The 22,457-nt window shown below is 40.8% G+C and overlaps 1 protein-coding gene across 1 annotated transcript in view; it reads left to right on the forward strand.

Moving 5' to 3' along the window:
* Nucleotides 1-2,861: 2,861 nt before the first annotated feature.
* LOC137344426 (adenosine receptor A1-like) overlaps nucleotides 2,862-22,457 on the forward strand; it is a 59,254-nt gene continuing 39,658 nt past the window's right edge. Inside the window, exon 1 of the mRNA XM_068007387.1 lies at nucleotides 2,862-4,266. Coding sequence (XP_067863488.1) covers nucleotides 3,905-4,266 — 362 coding nt within the window. The 5' untranslated portion in view covers nucleotides 2,862-3,904. The remainder of the gene's footprint in view (nucleotides 4,267-22,457) is intronic.

Here is a 22,457-nt window from a genome sequence, read left to right on the forward strand (position 1 = left end):
CATGAATGCTCCTGGCATAGAGTGTCAGATTATAGGAATGCATATCAGGAATTCTGATATTGAGTTCAACTGGAAAAACATACGGGCTGCACAGAATTTCATGCTTGAATTCCAAGTATGCAGTCATGTTGCGTGAAGCTCTGCATTGGGACCAGTAATTCTTAAAATCTACCTCATGAGCAATGACAACTGGCATTTATATAGTGCCTTTAATGTAGTAAAATGTCCCAAGGCATTTCAAGGGAACATAATCAGATGAAAATTGACACCAAGCCAAAGAAGGGGACATTATGACAGGTGATCAAAAGCTTGGTCAAAGAGGTAGCTTTTAAGGAGCTTAAAGGAGGAGAGGTAGGTGGAGAGGTTTACTGCAGTTATACTACACAACTCACCTGAGCTATGGTAGGTTGTGATTTGCACTCTGCCCACCAGAGGACAACTTGCCTGCATGTGCAGATCCCCCCTCTCCTGGTAGCCATTTTTAATGTTAGCATAGTGGAGAGGCAGCACCGAACTCTCATTAAAAGGACTCAAGACTGAGTATATAAAATACCCAGGAGATCCAACGCACTAACCCGAGCACTTTTTAAAATCTGGTTTCACATCAGACTTGAGTTACACTACATCCAGTGCAAAGTCCAAATGACGTGATTAACCTCCTGAAGAGGGTCACACAATGTTTGGCTTTGTAAAGCCAAAAGTCATGAAACACTTCTTCACACAAAATGTAGTAGAAATCTGCAAATCTCTTCCCCAAAAGGCTGTGGATGCTGGGTCAATTGAAGCTTTCCAGACTGAGAGTGATAGATTTTTGTTAGATAAGGGTATCAAGAGATATGCAGCAAAGGCAGGTAAATAAAGTCGAGGTAAAGATCAGCCATGATCTAATTGAATGGCGGAACAGGCTGAACAACCTACTCCTGTTCACATCTTCCTATAAACTCCAGCGTCAGATCTGGACAACACCCTTGAGTTGTACAGACACGATTGTGTCACTGTGCACCTAAATCAAGTTTGGATCAACACAAAAGTGGCAGTAAAACTGCAGCTATAATTGCCCTTCATTTTGACTGAATTTACATATATAATGACACTGTACACAAAAAGTGGAAAATGTTCTAGTCCCAGCAAGGGCATCCACAGACAGATAAGCAAAATTGTACCCTCCCTCCACCACTGATTTGGTTAAATGGAAAACAATCTTATCTTAAAAATTCCAGTCTGAAAAAATTAAAACAATAAATTCTTTAGTGCAATCCCAAAGGACACCAAGGGAAAACATAGCAGAAAAAAACACATTATCTATCAATTTTAAAAGAAATTCAAACTGTTGCAATGCCTCATAGTCACATAGACTAAAACAACTTCACTGTGGAAACCTGGTGTCGTCCATTTCCAAGATTTAATTTTTTTGGAGAGGGGGGAAGAGATGGGCAATAAATGCTGGCCTTGCCAGCGACGCCCACATGAATGAATAAAAAAAAGAGAAAGGGCTAGAGATTCAGTACAGGGAAATGTGTGAATTGTACACTTCCCTCAACTGCACTAAGGAGAAGATGATTTCGATGACACATCCGTGGAAGGTATAATGGTGCCCTGTCCCAGACTGCCTGCAAGCTTTCCTGGTAATGGAAATTCCCCACCCCCTTTAACTGGTGTGCAATATGATATTTGTATCAGTTGTTGTAGAATAATTTAAATGTTTAGCTCCTTGGATCGTTTTAAGTCTATTTGTCTGTTTTTGTGCTGTGTCATAGGCTGGCACAAGGAAACATTAAATAAAAACCACCATCTGTTATCAGGAGAGTAAACCATGTGTTTGGTTGGCTACGAAAAGTGGGAAGATGCTGCACGGCAACAATATTTTAGATTAAACAGTTTGATGACATATGAATTTCTTGTTTCTCTAAGTGGTGGGGAGAGGGGGAGATGGGGAGAGTATTTTTTCTGCTTGTCTGTAGTACCAGTTCCACTTATCGTATTCAGTGTCAGGATCAAGTACAGCAGCATGGGTCAGATGAAGGTGAGAGCTCCAACCTCTGCCTTCAACAGAATAGCTCCATCTGCTGCACCAATGTTGCATTTGTGAAATTCCTGTTTCCCGGAGCACCCATCAATCAACTATTAATGGACAATTTAAATGAGGTTGCTCATTTGTCGGAAGTTTTTTTTGTGCTATATCGCTTTATGCTCGTTAATATCTGATTGAGATTCAGTTTACAATGAAGCCGTACAACTAATGGACAGATGGAACTTTTCATCCCATCAATCTAAGCTCTTCTAACCCATTGCACCATGTCCCCATTTCTTTTTACTGTAAAATATTAGATTAAAGTTCTGACTTATAAAGCAGTTTCACGTTTCGTTTCCTTTTGTAATATATTATCATACAGTAACTAATTATCCCGACTAATGCCCGAATGAGGAGTAAGGAGTAGTCATTCTATTATATCCGTGTCCAACTATTATTAGTTTATTCAGAATTTATAACTTTTCAATGACATTATTGCGTTCTATAATGTCTTTAATTGTATTTATAATTATCATTATGAATAAATAGAAGGGAAAGTTACGTTTTAAAACATGCAAATATAGTGAATAAGGGTTAAACCTAAGTTTCGACAGTGTATCGCTATAATTTTACATCTCCACACACACTATTCAAAATATGTAACTACGTAAACCCATTGCCAGTTAAACAAACCCTTTCTTCGTACTCTCATGCTGGATTTCTATTTCCCATCGTTTCGAGGAATGAGTGGTTACAGCACTGGTACGGGTTAGTTCTAGATTGTAGATTGTAGCTACTGCAATAAAGACCAATCAGCGCCTCAGGCATTTGGATCTGGACAAGTGCCGAGCACTCCTCTAACCTTGAGTTTCCTGACAGGACAGCGTCCACCTCGGTGCCACCTTCGCTTGGCTGGTTTCTCTGGGATTGAAGTGTGAGCATTGCTGCCTTTAAATCGCCACACAAACACACAAACCCAAACACACACTCACAAAACCAAATACATACTCACAAACCAAACACACAAACACAAAACCAAATACATACTCACAAACCAAACACACAAACACACACTCACAAAACCAAATACATACTCACAAACCAAACACACAAACACACACTCTCAAAACCAAATACATACTCACAAACCAAACATACACTCTCAAAACCAAAGACACACAAAATCAAACACACATTCTCAAAACCAAAGACTTACACACACACACACACACAAAACCAGACACACACATTAAGACACAGACACACACAAACACACTCATAAAACCACAGACACACGAGCACACACTCACAAAACCAAAGACACAGAGAAACAGACGCTCACACACACAAAGCCAAACACACACACATGCACACCGGCTTGAGCTAAACTGAACAGACTGGGAAGGAATCGCTCTCTGCGGGCAGTGGTTGCAGGAGAATGGTTTTCCTGCAGTAAAGATTTTGAATCGTAAACGTGCGATAAAATGGAAGATGTTGGCTAAAAAAATCTTTTGTGAAAAGGCTGAGAAATTTCAGAAAAGACCCGCTGCGGCTGGCTGGTGAGAGATGGGTGGGAGTCTTCCTTAGATCTCGTCAGTGTGGAGCTGGGAGCTGAGATCTGGCCAGTTAACAGGACCCGCTTATAGTGCGAGGTGTCAGTGCCATTCTTCGCTCCGCAAGGCAGAGGCAGAGTGTGCGGGTGATCCATCCTCCGCCGGTGACCAGAGGAGGATGCAGGAGACCGGACGGTAACTGGGTTCCTTAAAGCCGAGCTGTGCCCCAGGGGGAACTCAGTGCTGACAGCGCAGAACCACCTCCTCCAGTGACACTTGGCCAAAGACATTTAGAGCTTGGTGCCTCTTCATCCAGCGCAGGACTGGGGACAGATTCAGGATGACGGCTCCTCGGGAGGATGGGGCTGGGACCATCTCCCCCTCCCTGGCGATCTACATCGGGGTTGAGATGCTGATCGCGGTGGCTTCTGTCCTGGGCAATGTGCTGGTCTGCTGGGCAGTCAAGATCAACCGGGCTCTCCGGGACACGACCTTCTGCTTCATCGTCTCCCTGGCCCTGGCTGACATCGCCGTGGGCTCTCTGGTCATCCCCTTGGCCATCACCATCAGCATTGGGCTCCAGACCCATTTCTACAGCTGCCTGCTCTTCTCCTGCACCGTCTTGGTTCTGACCCAAAGCTCTATCCTTGCGCTTCTGGCCATCGCTATAGATCGGTACCTTCGAGTCAGGATCCCGACCAGGTAACGTTCACCTTCCTGTGACATTTCTTTTTTTCTTAAAAAAAGAACTGAGTGAAGGAGCCTGTGTAAACTGCTCGTGTACAACTGGGAGCCATCGACCGGTAGGTAAGATAGAATTACATACCCGCCGGACTGAGATGTGCCATTCACCCGTTTACTGCAAGGGCATCTTAACCTGGCAGAACCCAAATAGGGCTGGACTCGGCCTTTTTAACACTCGCGGTAGGTTTCCTTTGGGAAGCAATCTTAAACGTGCCGTGGTGCTGGTGACCGTGTTACCGACACTCAGTCATAAATGTGCAGCACAGTCCTGCAATAGTGAAAAATCGCCAGTATTGCCTTATCGCCATGGTGGGATATTGTTTGTACTGTGTCTCTGTTCATTTTTAGTCACTTCTCATAAATAGTATTTATTCTATGAAAGTGTATGTCCCGGGTACTCATTTTAACCTACTAATAAATCTCACACTTCAATCTATTTTAAATGCAGATTCTGTTAGACACACAAATGTATGAGATACCCCAGGGAACACCACTGGACTGTGGAGATCCGTTCTGTCAAAAGAGTAGGGAAACAAAGTTGTATAATGCCGATTATTGGATTAGATAACGAGCCGGTTTAATTCCATTACCTTTCAGGGTCGGGGGAGAAATTTTGCGAGTCCGTTATGCGGTAAACTGTACGTGGTCATTGTGGGGCGGCTGGCCTCTTCTCATTCCATATTTTCTTATGTTTGTGAACACTGAAAGGTGACTTCAGAGCACTTCACTAAGACATCCCGGTAGTTCCTATAGAGTGCGCGACTGGATTGCGATGCTAAAACCTTGGGGTTAAATCTCAGCCTGAGTTAACATCCAAATCTCAGTTGTTCCCAATGGGTGAGTTGTAACGGCTCTCAGATCAGCTTGTTACAATTGCTGAAACAATGCACCACGTTTCTGTGGGGGTGGCTGGGTTTTGCCAGCAGTACCCATCTTGCTCCAGAATGTTTTCTTCCTGCCTTGCCGCACATTGTAACATTGACAGAAGCCTCACTGCCCGAAAAGATTGAGAATAGCATGGAGCTGGGAAAGATTCAAATGTGAGCGTGTAATTTGGAGACAGCGATAAGGAAAACATTTAGAATGAGGCATTGTTTAAAGATGTTGATTTTCCACTAAATCTGCAGTGTTTTTTCTCCAAGGGGCCTGCTAGTGGAACTGACCCTGTGGTCATCCACAGTCTGTTCTATACAGCAATCTGTCATCTAAGTAAATGTGAAATATTTGATTCTCAACCAAGCCCTTCATTGCACGCTTGGCTTCTCTTGAAAGTGGTCAATCTGTGAACTACATAACAGAAGTGTAAATAATCATAAAAAGTGATTGTCCCCTTAGTAACTTAAAAGGATTTATTGGGTTATAACCAAGCTTTAGAAATTATTTCCTTTCATCAGACAGTGAGCTACTTTTGAAAATGTCCATTCTTGGAATGATCAATGTATGCCTTTTCCAAAAGTCTTTATGCCCAGAGAATGAGAATAGTCAAACATTCTTGCATTAACCACAGAGATGGTTTAAATATTAATTTATCATCACATCTCATTGTTTGCAAGCAAGAAGTGGTTGTCAAAATCTTTCCATATGCATTCCTCTTGGAGATATTAATTTATATGGCATTAGTTATTATGGTTCTATGTATCTAACTGTACTTTATACTACACTATAGTTATCACTAGTAATTTACAGAAGATCATTTCTTCAAATATTATATATCACATTTATTTCTATTTTCCAGGCTATTCCAAACTTTAACAACAGTTAACGTGTGATGTATTTGCCTGTGATACAAGTGGAACATCCATGGGACACACACACCCCTTCCTCCCACACACACAAGCAAAACTATAGAAAGATAGAAAAATAGAAAATAGGAGCAGGAGTGGTCCATTTGGCCCTTTGAGCCTGCTCCACCATTCAATATGATCATGGCTGATCCTCTATCTCAATTCCATATAAAGCTCTTGTAGCTTTGCTACTCGTGTGGTATGTGGTCGGGTGCAACCGTTGGATGAATACTGTATCAGAGTATAATTACAACGTGATAAGTTTACATAGGCAGTTTCCATTATAAATGTGGACATAGGAATTTATAATGGTAAAAGTTGAAACAGGAAGTACGTGCAGATGTAAGATTTTTAATGTATTATACTAGTAAATCTCCTTTGGCATTACACATGGTAAGTCAAAACCAAGTGCAATCTTCAGGTAAAATAGGGTTAGAGCCATGGGATAATTGAACCAGGGTGCACAGGCATAATTCAATCCCAATTTTATACCCATATATTCTGTTCTTTTAATATTTCTGTGATAAACTCCCTTCATCCTCTTTATAATGGAAACTGCCTATGTAAATCTGTTAGGTTGTAATTATATCCTCCTACCACAATTGGCGCTACCTCCAGTGGGGAGAGGATATACTGAGAGCTCTTCAAGTTTACATTGACAGTTTCGATTATAGATGTGGACATAAAAATTCATGATGGAAAAAACTGACTGCAAGTACATACAGGTGTAGAATTCTTAATATGCAATATATAGATAGATAAGGTACATCATCTCTATTTATTTACAATGTATTCAGTGTGATGGACAGAAATGTGATGTATACATGCTATCTTTTTCTTCGTGCTTCGGTTTGATCTTGACACATGACCTGAATCAAAGTGATCTCTTCGGAGTTTTTTTAATGAATTTTTAAAAGATAGGGGAGTAGCTGTTCCAATAGGATTGAACATCATTCTTTCATGTCTGATATCAATCCAAGGTTGATGTATTGAAAGTTTTATTTTTCCTGGCAGCTGTTAAAGTCATAATTGAAATCAATTCTGACAGTTCTGATTCAACTCATAGTGGTTGTGAGCTCACAACACAAGATGCCCATGATTTTATACTAATTGGTACTAAACTAGTTGCACGCAGAGATCATAAAGGTGGCTTGCACTACAGATAGAATTGTTCACCGGTGCGGTATGGGTGGTCTCTTGGGGTTAGAGATGAAGCACATTGAAGAGCAGTACAAAGGATGTTTTAAGCTGGATCTAATCCATGTCATAGCTAAACTGGAGTCCCTGATAATGACACTGGGTGCAACTTTTTTTTTATTCGTTCATGGTATGTGGGCGTCGCTAGCAAGGCCGGCATTTATTGCCCATCCCTAATTGCCCTTGAGAAGGTGGTGGTGAGCTGCCTTCTTGAACCGCTGCAGTCCATGTGGTGAAGGTTCTCCCACAGTGCTGTTAGGAAGGGAGTTCCAGGATTTTGACCCAGCGACGATGAAGGAACGGTGATATATTTCCAAGTCGGGATGGTGTGTGACTTGGAGGGGAACGTGCAGGTGGTGTTGTTCCCATGTGCCTGCTGCTCTTGTCCTTCTAGGTGGTAGAGGCCGCGGGTTTGGGAGGTGCTGTCGAAGAAGCCTTGGCGAGTTGCTGCAGTGCATCCTGTGAATGGTACACACTGCAGCCACTGTGCGCCGGTGGTGAAGGGAGTGAATGTTTAGGGTAGTGGATGGGGTGCCAATCAAGCGGGCTGCTTTGTCCTGGATGGTGTCGAGCTTCTTGAGTGTTGTTGGAGCTGCACTCATGCAGGCAAGTGGGTGAAAAATGTTCCAATCTTCAGCAATAACATCTTTCACCATGATGAGCAAATAATAAAGTATTTTTTTAATGTGGTACAACTCAAAGATTTACAACAACAACTTGCATTTATATAATGCCTTTAATGTAATAAAACATCCCAAGGCACTTCACAGGAGCATAATCAGTCAAAAATAAACACTGATCCAAAGAAAGAGACATTAGGACAGGTGAAAGATGTAGGTTTTAAGCAGGATCTTAAAGGAGGAAAGTGAAGCGGAGAGATTTAGGGAGGGAATTCCAGAGCTTAGGGCTTATACAGCTGAAGGCATGGCTGACAATGGTGGGGTGAAGGAAGTGGGGAATGAACAAGAGGGCAGAACTGGAGGAACGCAGAGTTCTCATAGGGTTGTAGGGCTGGAGTAGGTTACAGAGATAGGGAGGGGCGAGGCCATGGAGGGATTTGAATACGAGGATGAGAGTTTAGTTTAAATAACATAGATGGTGGTAAAAAGGTTTGTGTTCATTTTGTGAATGTAAATTCACACATCTGCCTCCACAAAAGTAAGCACAGTAGCAGAAAGAAATAATATAGATATGGTGAGGATTACAGGTGAAAGTACGTGAGCACTGCAATTATAGTACCTAGACACGTTAGTCACTTTATATCAGCATAAAGATGATGCCAAGTTTCAACATTTATAATGGGGTGCTGAAACTCTTTGCTACAAAGGGCACAAGGCATTTTAACCAATTTGGAGAAACTGTACCTTTGCAAATAAATGAACATTTTGTGTGATGCAGTCAATAATAAGATGTTCTTTTTATTCATATCTGCTTAATGTAAGTCCGGTCTAATCAATGTGAACTATTCCCAGTAGACCAATGTCCCAAAGGTAATGACGCCATGTAGCACTAGAGGTATTTACCTGTGGTTTAGCAATAGAAAATTCCATTCACCAAAAACAAGTTCTTGATTACTGTAGGGGAAGATGTACTAATTAATTAACAATGTCACCATTAGTTTCTTCTCCATTAACGTGCTATTCATAGAAAGGTTTTCTGTGCTCCCATCAACCAACAGGGTCACATTCAGGAGTCATCTGCTGTTACAATGGCCTCCCAGTCAAACCTTAATGAAACCACAAAATATCCAAAAAAAGAAGCAAGCGTAGTGGAATCTGAAGCTCTTTCCCCGCTATTGTGTTGAATTAAACAGTCAATGGCCAGATAATGACCACTGTAGCCAAGTTTATGAAGAATAAATGATCCCCCAAAAAATGTATTGATAAATGCAGTTTATATTCTGAATGTTATGAGTACGCATTCGTGGCAAGGAACCTCACATGTTGCCACCACATATCAAAAAATCATGGGCGGGCTAGCCTTGATTTCAGCGTGTACTGAGAAAACTACCCCCTTTATAAAATCAATGATAGAAGTGCAGTTGGTTCTTGACTGGCCAGTATATTCTTTCCTGTCATCAAATAAGTCATAAGCTATGATGTTTCCTGAAATTTTAGAACGTGTTTTCCTTGTTTATTTAGTCAGAACAATTACCTGATGGATGTGACCCAAGTGTTTATTTAGCACTTGAGAAAAGTAAATTGTCATACTGCCAGACACTACACGTTGATCAGAGATCCTTCATATTTAATAGCGGAATGCCAGTGGACCTAAGAGTCATGTTACAAATCTAAAACAGTTTTCAATTAGGAGGATTGTGGGCTGAATTTTATGACAGTAATCAATGATATTAATGTCATGATAGTGACGCCAGCAGTATTTGAATGCAAAAATAGCACGGTATTTTATACACTCAGCCTGAGATTCTTGTGTCGCTTTGATTTGGAAAAAGCAAAGGCAAAAAAATCTGTTTTAACGTAGCTGTTGCTTTCTCCCAGCAAAAAAGCAGTTTTCATTAGTCATCCTGCACATCCTATTAACTGAAACTTGCACCTTACGTGTGATGTGAATGGGATAAAAAGCCACAGGACTAAGAAATTCCCTTTTCCTATGGGATGTGCACCAGAGATCATGTGGGCTGCCTACCATGATTTTTTCCACTTTGAAAGGTGGAAAATTATCACATTGTCAGACTGTTGTGTTCAAGCCAAACCAATAGTTGAATGTAGTTACCAGCAGATTTATTACGTAGAAGTGAAACACATAAAGGGAAACTCGCAATACAATACTCGATGTGCTATATAAACTGTTTCAAAACAATAAGGATTGCTGAATCTTTAGAAGTCCATTTCAACAACTTTTGAACTGAACCTCTCATGAAAAGTTACGTGGACAATTGACACACTAAGACTTTAACTGGAGACAGGCAGGTTTCATAAAATTTATAAAGGTAGATACAATACAATTCAAGTCACACTTCAAACAATACAATACAGGTCATACAATTTGCAACAGTACATACAGTACAATCAATACAGTTATGCACCATACATTGTACATACAGTTCATGACACCCTAAGGTGCCTCATTGCAGTCATTACAGCTTTCAGATACATCACATTGCGTTACGTACATTTGTCATTACACATTCAGCCCAAGGGGGTATAACTGGAGACAGGCAGGTAGGCACATGCCAGTGCGGCCTATGCTTCGACTGTCCACTTCCTTTCTGTTACAGTTATTTGCAGTCACTATGAGCGGTTACCCACCTTAATGTACACCACTGTCTGGCTTTTAATTGTGGACACTTTGATTTCTACCATGTTTTGTTCCCAGACTACGGACACCACTTCCCAACGAAAATAGCCACATGTTCACTTTGGCCATACTCTTCCTGTCTTATCTTTGCCTTATCATTTAATTCCGGTAGGATGATATCATTAGAATAAATAGATGTGATGGAGTAGACTCTGGTTCATGAGAAGGGTTGTCAGGTCAACAATATTGTGCAGTGATTTAATGACAAAGTTATTCTTTATAACAAGCTAATTATTTAAGAGATGCTGAAGCATAATGAACAAACATAAATATAACATGTAGAGATAAAGAATAATAAAAAACTGTAATTCCTGGAAGTCAGAGATATAAATGTCAGCCTGACTTTCACATTCATATTTTCCAGTATTTTTTGCTTCACTTTATAAAAGTTTTTTTTGGAGCTATAACAGCAGTAGTTTGCACAGTTAAATCCTCAGTTTTTTTTAAAACCAAGTTAGTAAATTTGCTGGTGAGCAGCAATATTGTTTGTGAGCTACAGTTACTATGAGATAACAAATCACAAGATAATTACAATGAGCGAGGCCATTCAGCCCATCTAAGTTCATCCATCCAGAACGATCCTAAAGACCCTCCATTCCAGCATCTAATTGTTTCTTAAATAATTCCAGGATTTTTGCCTCCACTACCGTATCTGGGAATCTATTCATGTGTTGATTACCCTTTGTGTAAAGAAGAACTTCCTGATATCAATCCTAAATTTGCTTTTTACTAGTTTGAACCTAAGTCCCTTGGCCTCCTCTGGAAATTTATTTTAAAGTAATACTCCAGACTACCTTTTCCACACCATTTATCTCTTATATACTTCTCTAAGATCAGCTCTCAGATGCCTCCTGTCTAGGCTGAAAACTTCAAGTTTCTCCAGTCTCTCCTCATCTCAAGCCCTCGAATGCTAGGAATCATCCTCAGTCTTCCTTTTGTCTTGGTGACTAGAACTGGATTCAAGATACCGTTTGAGCAGACAAGTGTGCAGTTTGATCACCACTTCCTCTGACTTAGAGTCTATTAATTTTGCTATATAGTTCAACATTCTATTGGCATTGTTGGTTGCTGCTCTGCTTTGGTTGAACATGTCAAGTGTCGAGCATACTAAGGCTCCTAGGACTCGCTCAACTTCATCCATGCACTGACCTTTTCCTGGGTGAAATTTTCTCAGTACTATGCCTTCTGCTTGGCTCATGTATTTGTTTCTGTCAAACATTCTATCCAATCACACTGCAGCAAAAAAAAATACTTTCCAAGATACAGTCACTATAACAGGGCCTCATTGGCAGCCTGGATCCTGGGTAAACCTCCATGCTAACAGAGAGCACCCTTCTACTCCACAGTTTGTCGTCAACTGAGGCTCCCTATGCAGAGGAGGTCCACATCACTACCAATAGACTTCCCACCCCTTCTCTCCCATTTAATACAGCCCCTAAACCCAGTTTCTCTGCTCCCATCTGCCCACAGTCTCAACCCTGCATGCTTCCAACCCTAGTCCCATCATACCTGCATCTTTCCCATAGCCCCTGAATTCCTGTCACCTGGCCTTAGCCTGACCTATCCCCCAGCTTGCAGCCTTATCTTCCTCCTGACTTCCCAGGGTCTGATCCATGGCCCCTTCCCATTCCAGCCTTGCTATGTAGGTCGAACATAAAGCAAGGAGCCAGGGCAGGAGTAATGTTTCCTTAACTCGCACCGCACCCCATCCCCACCCCCTCCCCTTCCCCCCCCAACCCCGCCCCAGGTACTCCCTGTGCAGAAACCACAACTTCCATGTGTGGATGAAAGATCATGAAGTATACCGCGAGTAATGCTGCCAAGCATGGTGGGACCTTTTTATATTGCCGCTATGGTATATGTAATATAGAGACCTGTTTTTCTACTTTGCAATGTATAAACTTGACTTCACTTTCTGAAAATGTAATGAATTACAATATTGAATTGATAAAGAAAATGTATGGATGTTGTGTATGGATTTTTAAAAGGCGTTCGATAAAATGCATATGAAATTAAGGCACGCAGTATTAAAGGGAATGTGGGATTGTGGATAGGAAGTTGGTTAAAGGATAGACAATAGAAAGTTGTGTTTAATGATCTTCAAGGTCATGGAGAGCGTACAGAAGAGATTCATTAATTTATACGAGGGGTGGGAGGCTTTAGTTATAAGGAGAGATGAGAGAAACTTGAGCTCATTTCATTAGAGCAAAGAAGCTTAAGAGGAGTTCTAATGGAGGTTTTAAGTATATAAGAACATAAAAAATAGGAGTAGGAGTAGGCCATCCAGCCCCTCGAACCTGCTCCGCCATTCAACAAGATCATGGCTGTTCCATATAATGAGGGGCTTTGATAAGGTAAATCAGAAAAACTGTTTTCACTGATTGATAAGTCAATACACAAAGGGCATACATTTAAGATAATCATCAAAAGAACAAAGGGAGAGGTTGGGAGGGTTTTTTATGCAGAGGGTTATTTAATAGTCTATATATAAAAATTACATGGTATAGAAAAGATAAACCTAGAGTACTAGTTCCAGGTAATTCAGGACAGTAGATGAAAGGACTAATATCAGGGAAAACTTCTCTTATACAAAGAAGTGATAAACACCTAGAATGGTTTCCTGGGGAAGGGTAGTAGAGGCAAAAATCTTAGCTTAATTTAAGACTCAACTGGATTGAGGGACTGTAAGTTTTTTGGCTTGGATGAATGAGCTAAGCTGATTGAATGGACTCCCTGAGTTTATCTTGTGGTTGTAAAAATAAAAATTGTGGGATTTTAGTTCATGCCCATTAGTTGTTTGATTTACAACTGTCTCCTCACTGAGGTCTCTGAAGTAATGTGCAACTTGATGTCTCACAAGCAGTGTTTTACAAAGAGTTGCTGGGAGTATAGAAGAATCAGGTGAGAGGAGAAGCAGGTACACTGCTGCATCTGGGGAGCATGTGGCCAGAGGGTGGTAAGCAAGATGATGCTGAGGTGGGGGAATGGAAGGCCAGATGCTGAGGTAGAGGAGTAGTGGGCTGGGCTCTGAAGCACAACAGATGCAGTGCTGAGATTGGTGACTGGGTGGCCCTGCCCTCAGGTCCAGGAGTAGGAGGTGCAGGAGCAGGAATGGGAACAGAGCAGAGGCTTTAGGACGGAACAGAGACCAGTTAGAATAAACTTAAAATTTCAAAAATTCTGATGTAAAGGCAGAAAAATGAAAGCAATGGAGGATATAACTTGATTGTATGTGTAGTGTTGCATAGTTGCCTGTCGTGATTCAGACAGTATAGCGGTAGTCAGGGTATGGGCAATCCAGAGGCTATTTTGTTGTTATGGTGTGTGGTTTTAGTTTTTGCCTTTTTATTAAATTTGAATAGAGGAGTGTGATGGTACCAGTTAAGTCTGATCTTGCAGAGCCAGATCTGATGATTGAAATTAGTCCTGTGAAAACAGAAATTGTAAGAATTCTTTCAAGTTTTAGGTCTCCCTTATTTCCCTAACTGGGCCTATCATACTGCAAACCTTCTGAAAGTAGAGGCATGCAACCAGCCTCTAGGCCACCTATTGAAAATCGATTGCTGGGAGATATGTAACTGGTTGGAGTGCATCTCTGATCATCTCTCCTTCCAGTTCAGCACTTTTCCACTATATGTGGCCGAGGTACAGTTTCTGCTTTAAAGATAATGGAAGTGAAATTGGTCTTCACCAGTAGCACAAAATGAGCTCATAGTGAATCACCAGCCTGTCTTACACTGTGCTCGATTTTCTTTTCCATTGACATAAGAACATAAGAACTAGGAGCAGGAGTAGGCCATATGCCCGCCACCCACCCCCCCCCCCCCCCGACCCCTCCACCCCGAGCCTGCTCTGCCATTCAATAAGATCATGGCTGATCTTCCATCTCAACTCCACTTCCCTGCCCTATTCCCATATCTCTTAATTCCGTTAGAGTCCAAATACCCATCGATCTCAATCTTAAATATGCTCAATGACTGAACATCCACAGCCCTCTAGGGTAGAGAATTCCAAAGATTCACAACCTTCTGAGTGAAGACATTTTTCCTCATCTCGGTCCTAAATGGCCACCCCCTTATCTTGAGACTATGCCCCTAGTTCTAGACTCTCCAGCCAGGGGAAAAAGCCACTCAGCATCTACCCTGTCGAACCCTCTAACATTTCAATGAGATCTCCTCTCATTCTCTTAAACTCCAGAGAATATTTTTTTTTATTCGCTCATGGGATGTGGGTGTCGCTGGCGAGGCCGGCATTTATTGCCCATCCCTAATTGCCCTTGAGAAGGTGGTGGTGAGCTGCCTTCTTGAACCGCTGCAGTCCTTGTGGTGAAGGTTCTCCCACAGTGCTAATATAGGCTCATTCTACTGAATCTCTCCTCATAGGACAATCCTTTCATTCCAGGAATCAATCTAGTGAACCTTTGTTGCACCCCCACTAAGGCAAGTAAATCCTTCCTTAGATAAGGAGACCAAAGCTGTGCACAGTACTCCAGGTGTGGCCTCACCAGACATTGGCAAAGACCAATTTTATCCACCAATATCTTTTGTTCTGTCTAATGAAATTATGCTCAGCATGCAACATAAGTGTTTACTAGTGATTGTATCCATGTGTTTAGGAGTGTGTGCACTAACCTCCTCCTTCCCCCACTCAACACAAATTTACCTGGCCACTATAGGCAGTGCTGCCAACTAGTATCTCTGTTAAACGTACCCACTGGCTAATGCTGCACAACATGAGCATCTAATTACCCAATAATACATTTACATATCACCTCCTGACTCCCCAAAGCCTTTCCACCATCTACAAGGCACAAGTCAAGAGTGTGATGGAATACTCTCCACTTGCTTGGATGAGTGTAGCTCCAACAACTCTCAAGAAGCTCGACACCATCCAGGACAAAGCAGCCTGCTTGATTGGCACCCCATCCACCACCCTAAACATTCACTCCCTTCACCGCCGGGGCTCAGTGGCTGCGGTGTGTACCATCCACAGGATGCACTGCAGCAACTCACCAAGGCTTCTTCGACAGCACCTCCAAAACCTCTACCACTTAGAAGGACAAGAGCAGCAGGTACATGGGAACAACACCACCTGCACGTTCCCCTCCAAGTCACACACCATCCCGACTTGGAAATATATCACCATTCCTTCATCGTCGCTGGGTCAAAATCCTGGAACTCCCTAACAGCACTGTGGGAGAACCATCGCCACACGGACTGCAGCGGTTCAAGAAGGCGGCTCACCACCACCTTCTCAAGGGCAATTAGGGATGGGCAATAAATGCCGGCCTCGCCAGCGACGCCCACATCCAATGAACGAATTAAAAAAAGGGGATAATCCTGTATTTACTCCAGCAAGTCTAAAACTAAAAGTCATGTAATTATCATTTACAGTTACTATCAGTATCTCGTTTTAAAAAAATTACAACGCAGGTCTAACGGGCCATATTTAAAAACAAAACAATACCTAAAATCACAGCAGATTATCATCACTGTCAGTGGTCTCTTAGCATTTCCAAGAGCAACAATGATTGCACATGGCAGATAGTGTGGTTCAACATTGAAATGAGGAAATTTCTTTTATCTCCAAAGAGATCAGGAGTCACTGAAAATATTCACATTTTAAAATATAGGAATGGTGCACTCTCAATAACGAATAATCAAGTTCACATGGAATGAGTTCAAGTTTCTTTTAACTTTCCACAGAGCCAAATAAAAAGGATAAGGGAAATTCCAGCTATTTTCCAGAATTCACTTTGATTCTGGGACAAGAACAAGATGAATAGACAGCCCATATATTTATTTATTCTGTAACAAAGTTCAAACAGAGTGGAAATAAGTCTTAGTTTGATCTCTTGAAATTTTCCTTGTGACATTACAGCACTTATAGATCACTCTTTCATAGATTGTTTGCTCTCTTTGTAGTTGCAATCGAATCTGTCCAGAATTGCACAGCATTTGGAAACCAAAGATGAAACAATATCTTCATGTATACATTTAACTCCACAGATATTCAACTACACGTGAATTTTCTTTGCTACCTCTGGAAGACAAGGTTTCAATTCTCCTGTTGGGAAATACAAATACTCAAGCAAAAACCCAACATATTCAAAGTATTAGCACACAATCAGAATGAGGAACTCTTGCAACGGCCCGATCAGCATGCAGTATAATCAATAATGCATGGCATATTAATGTCAAATAAACACTTTGGCCCTGAGTTGCCACTAGATTGCGCTGGCTTTTTCAATGCAATCCGGCTGAATCAGCGAAAAACATCACAAAACATTTGGATTTACTGCAATGTAATTTGAGTTTCCGCTGTGTTTTGCGCTGGCTCAAAAGAAATTGCGCTGAAGCCGGCCCCGATCGAAACACAGAGGATGGCGAGTTTCCAATGATTGTGCCCGCCTGTGGCCGTTCGAGGAGGATATTAAAATTAAGCTAGTTTTCTTAGGGGCACAGGCACTATTAGGCACGTTTTAAACATTTTTAAATATTAATAATATTTTATATACTAAGAAATTGGCTAGTGTACATCAATGAAAGTAGTAAATGTATAGTTTTTTTAAGACATTTTCAGTGATTTAAAATCAGGTTACTCACAGGTGGAGGACTGGACACTCTTATTAAAATGCTTGCTGTTTGTGATATACCCATTTTTAGCTATATTAATAAAACTGCACCAGGTCACCATTCTCATGAATATTTTTGATTGCAAAAAAAATGATTGCGCTCTGTTAAGCTGCCAGATTGCACTGATTCATGGAAGATTTTACGATTGTGATTATGTTAATGCATTTTAACGGAAACTCGCAATAAAACACAACCAGTGCAATTTGCGCCCAATTGCTGATTGCGCCCAAAGAGGAAATTCAGGGCCTTTAAGAGGAATGTCAAATCAGAGAGGGATGTCAATTTATATTGCGTACTAGTGATACAGTCATATTTTCTCATCAAGAACTAACTGCTATTTGTTTACAAAATAATACGAATATTTTGCCTAATGACAGTGCACTCAGTGAAATTACATTGCATGATTTTGATTGAAAGAATGTACTCATTGGTTATAGCAACCATTTTTTTTCAAAAATTTTGTTCATTAAAAGATTTTGAACAGTCTTTAATTGGGAGAGATAAAAGAAGGTTAACTGAAGTAGTGGGTTTTACAGCAGAAATATGAGGCATTATTGTGTCCTTTTTTATGAATGATTAGATTATAGATTATCGAACCTGTCTCAATAATGCTGGTGTGTTGTCCATTTAAAGCCCACCCTAATAGGCTACTATAGCACCTCTTCATTTGATGTGATCTGAGAAAAGGCACTGAAAGGCAGGTTTGTATAATTTGCTAGTTGGACTGTTGCAAGCATTGATATCGACAGATTTGGTTGGCATTTTCTTTAAGTTTCTGAAACAATAAACAAATGAACACCTCTATTCTGTAATATAGCATTTACCAACCACTATCAAAGCTAAATATTGAATATTGTGTCAGTCTGGCTTTGTAAGTAAAGATTAAAAAATACTGCCATATTTAGCTTTATTTAATAATCTCAATTACGTAGTTTGGTGAGCAAGAGTCAACTGTGACATGAAACAGCTACTCTTATTTTAATAAAATATAAGCATTCCATAATAAATAATTATTGGCTTCAAATGCTGAATTACAATACACCTCATAATTCTGGAAAATGCAACACAAAAGTGTCAAAAATAAAACTTTCCTGGGGTGATGTGCTCCAGACCCCCAGGAAATAAATTCTGTTCCAGCAGAATTCACTTCCCTCTTCCAAAGTTTTTAAATCCACCACTGCAAAAATTACAATTTTGTGCACTTCAGTTTTTTATTCTCTACAAAAAGACTGATGGAACATTGGGATAGCTGCAACTTAAGTCATGATAAGTTCACATCCCTCCGCACTCTCATTGTATCGCCTATTTTTTGTAAGTCCGACATGAGGCCATTGGATTTCAGTTTTTACAGAAAAACAAGTGGAACTGTGGAATATGATCCCAACACACTAATAAAAATCCTGAAATCCATTGTAATAAAATGGAATTTAGCCTTGAACTGGTGGCCTTTGTCATACCACTTTATTCGGGGCTGATTTGCTTTTTGGGCTATGTCAGTTTTTTTTTAAGCTGTTGGCCAGCTTTTCCGAGTTTTGTCAGTTGGTATGAATGGTGACATTTTACAAATATTTTGTGCGGGTAATATTCTCAAAGTTCCATTGCAACACTCCTTGTGGCATGCACTTCAAATTCTTGGGATTGGTTCACCTCAAACCAAGGAGAAAAAGTAATAGCAACATAGAACATGACTAGGCCATTTGGCCCAGCAAAAAAAAAACCCAGATGGAAGTCACAAAATGGCACCTGCCTTTTTAGGCGAGGGACCTGTCCTCCAACTTCTGACACCAGACATTTTACTGACCTGAACATAAATTGAAAGCTCCCAGGATTGTAAGTGGCATCCAGCGAGTTTTCTTTCACATTAATGGCCTTTGACGATCAACCAGAAATACAGAGCAGATATCCCATCAGTGACAGTGAGTTATGCTAACGTCAAAATAAATTAGCTCAGAAAGTGATTTTTAACGATTTGAAGAGGGAGTTTTAGCATCAGGATCCATTTTAAAACCAGTTGGTTACAAAGAATCATAACTGGCTTCAAATTCCTGCTTGATCATTCTCAATTTCCTCTGATTTTCTTTGAGCAAAATCATTGAGATACTGACTTAGAAGATTTACTAATTTTGACAGCACAAAGGAGCTGAATAAACATCATTCAGTAATATCGCTCTCTTATTTCTTTCAGCTTCAGCTATGTGTATATCCATTTAGTTCCGTTATGTCACGAAGTCCAATCGATCCCCCAAGCCATCCACTTTCATGATATCTTCAGCACTCACCATTTAAACAATAATTTTTTTTAAAAAATCTAATGGAATGACAGATAAAGAACACAAGGGCTGTTAAAGTTGATCCTCTTTGAATTGGCTGATTTCTGTAAAAGGTTCCTAATATTAACTGTCCACGTTTAAACACCAAAAGGTTCATTTGTATTCACAGGAAATTAATCACATTCATGAGCTATATTAAAATTATCCAAAGTAGTTGTGCTGGATGCTGACTAAATTTATTTAAGTTGTTTAAACACGTTAAAAGTGGGTGAAAATTTAGATCTGAAAATGATTTGCTTTCAATGTTAAAATATTGGCCAGTACATTTGAGACACTACTTCAAGGTAAATATTGACATTAGGACCATTAACTGGTGAAAGGCAAATTTAGGACTGTTGTCAGGAAATCCTTGGTGGAAAGTATTATCAGCACTAATAGAATCAAAGAAAGGTTACAGCACGGCCCATCAAATTCGTGTTGGCTCAATGCAAGAGCAATCCAGCTAGTCCCACTCCCCCGTAGCCCTGCAAATGTTTTCCTTTCAAGTACTTATCCAGTTCCCTTTTGAAGTCTATGATTGAATCTGCTTCCACCACCCCCTCAGGCAGTGCATTCCAGATCATAACCACTCTGGAATAGATTTCCGAATAGGGAAGGGGAAGCAAAAACAGTGGAGTCATTTAAGAGACAGTTGGAAGGTGTGATGGAGTTTTTCAAGCTGGGTGAGTTAACCTGAACAGAGTGGCCTTACTCATTGAATTGGAATTCATCTGAAGCCCACAAGGCTACCACAAGCTTTTAACACACTCCCAGTCATCACCTATTTCCTACTGGGTAGAATTTCTGTTCCGATAATGAGCAGGCATGTTGGGCTAGGAAATTGGGTGGGGATTCATTTTGCCACATCCCTGCATGACTTGAGCAGTGCGCTAATTTCCAGCTGGCTTTTTAGGCATTCGAAAGCTTCGTTGTAACACATATTAATCAAGTGTAAACAATTTTACAACACCAAGTTATAGTCCAGCAATTTTATTTTAAATTCACAAGCTTTCGGAGATTTTCTCCTTCCTCAGGCAAATGTTTCAAGATCTCCTTGAAGCCTACGCATTTATACATGTATAAATGCGTAGGCTTCAAGGAGATCTTGAAACATTTGCCTGAGGAAGGAGAAAATCTCCGAAAGCTTGTGAATTTAAAATAAAATTGCTGGACTATAACTTGGTGTTGTAAAATTGTTTACAATTGTCAACCCCAGTCCATCACCGGCATCTCCACATATTAATCAAGAGTCAATTGTGTCTGAAACAGCTACTCTTATTTTAATTATATTTAAATGCATAAATTCTGTTGTTTGCAAGGGGATCTCCTAGTGCGCATAGCCCACCCATAAAAGGTCAGAAATGTTGTTGCCTTCCAGGAACTGACATCTTAAAAGGGGAACTGAGGTATTTTTGGTTGCTAAATTGGGTTTTTTATCATTGTTTAAATTGCAAATGTTACACCCTTGTTCAAAAAAGGGTGTAAGGATTAACCCAGCAACTATAGGCTAGTCAGTTTAACCTCGGTGGTGGGAAAACTTTTAGAAACGATAATCCGGGCTAGAATTAACAGCCACTTGGACGAGTGTGGATTGATTGGAGAATCAATGGTTGGTGGGGTTGGTGCTGGGACCACTGCTTTTCATGATATATATTAATGACTTGGACTTGGGTGTACAGGACAGAATTTCAAAATTTGCAGATGACATAAAACTTGGAAGGGTAGTGAACAGTGAAGAGGATAGTGATGGACTTCAAGAGGATATAGACAGGCTGGTGGCAGATTAAATTTAACGCGGAGAAATGCGAAGTGATACATTTCGGTAGGAAGAACGAGGAGAGGCAATGTAAACTAGAGGGCACAATTCTAAAAGGAGTAGAGGAACAGAGAGATCTGGGGGTATATGTGCACAAATCATTGAAGGTGGCAGGGCAGGTTGAGAAAGCAGTTAAAAAAGCATCCGGGATCCTGAGCATTATAAATAGTGGCATAGAGTACAAAAGTATGGAAGTCATGATAAAACACTGATTTGGCCACAACTGGAGTATTGCGTCCAGTTCTGGGCACCGCACTTTAGGAAAGATGTGAAGGCCTTAGAGAGGGTGCAAAAGAGATTTACTGGAATGATTCCAGGGATGAGGGACTTTAGTTACGTGGATAGACTGGAGAAGCTGTGGTTGTTCTCCTTGGAACAGAGACGGTTGCGAGGAGATTTGATAGAGGTATTCAAAATCATGAAGAGTCTATATAGAGTAGACAGAGAGAAACTGTTCCCATTGGCATCAAGAACTAGAGGACATAGATTTAAGGTGATTGGCAAAGGCACCAAAGGTGACATGAGGAAAAACCGTTTTACACAGCGAGTGGTCATGATCTGGAATGCACTGTCTGAGGGGGTGGTGGAGGCAGATTCAATCATGGCTGTATATAGTGACACCACAAGTCCTGGCCAGAGTGGAGATGATTGGGTAACTCCCCCATCAATCACACCTGGAGACCGCACTGCTGTAAGTGACTGGGATTAATTTTATGCACATAATTTGTATTATGTAACTATCCTCACTCACTGTATTTTGCTGAAGAAGTAATCCTGCCGTACTCGGGAGACTTTGCTGTAGTTTCGGTCATGAGATTACAGGACAGCGATTAATATTCTAGGCAACAGAAACTGTTGAAACAAGGCTGGCATTTGAATAATGAGCAGTGCTGAGAGCTGGACTTTTAATTTTCGGAGTTAAGAGAAATAATCCTGCTGTACACGGGAGAATCTGCATGCTGCAGTTTCGGTCATGAGTTCGGAGATTCTCAAAACCCGCCACACCTCAAACTCAATGGCTGACACACTGGTGTCAATAGTCACTCCGTAAAAATAAATACATCTCCACATGTTTAAACTGGTTTGCAAT

This window comes from Heptranchias perlo, chromosome 27 (genome assembly GCF_035084215.1).
Source record: "Heptranchias perlo isolate sHepPer1 chromosome 27, sHepPer1.hap1, whole genome shotgun sequence".
NCBI lineage: Eukaryota > Metazoa > Chordata > Chondrichthyes > Hexanchiformes > Hexanchidae > Heptranchias > Heptranchias perlo.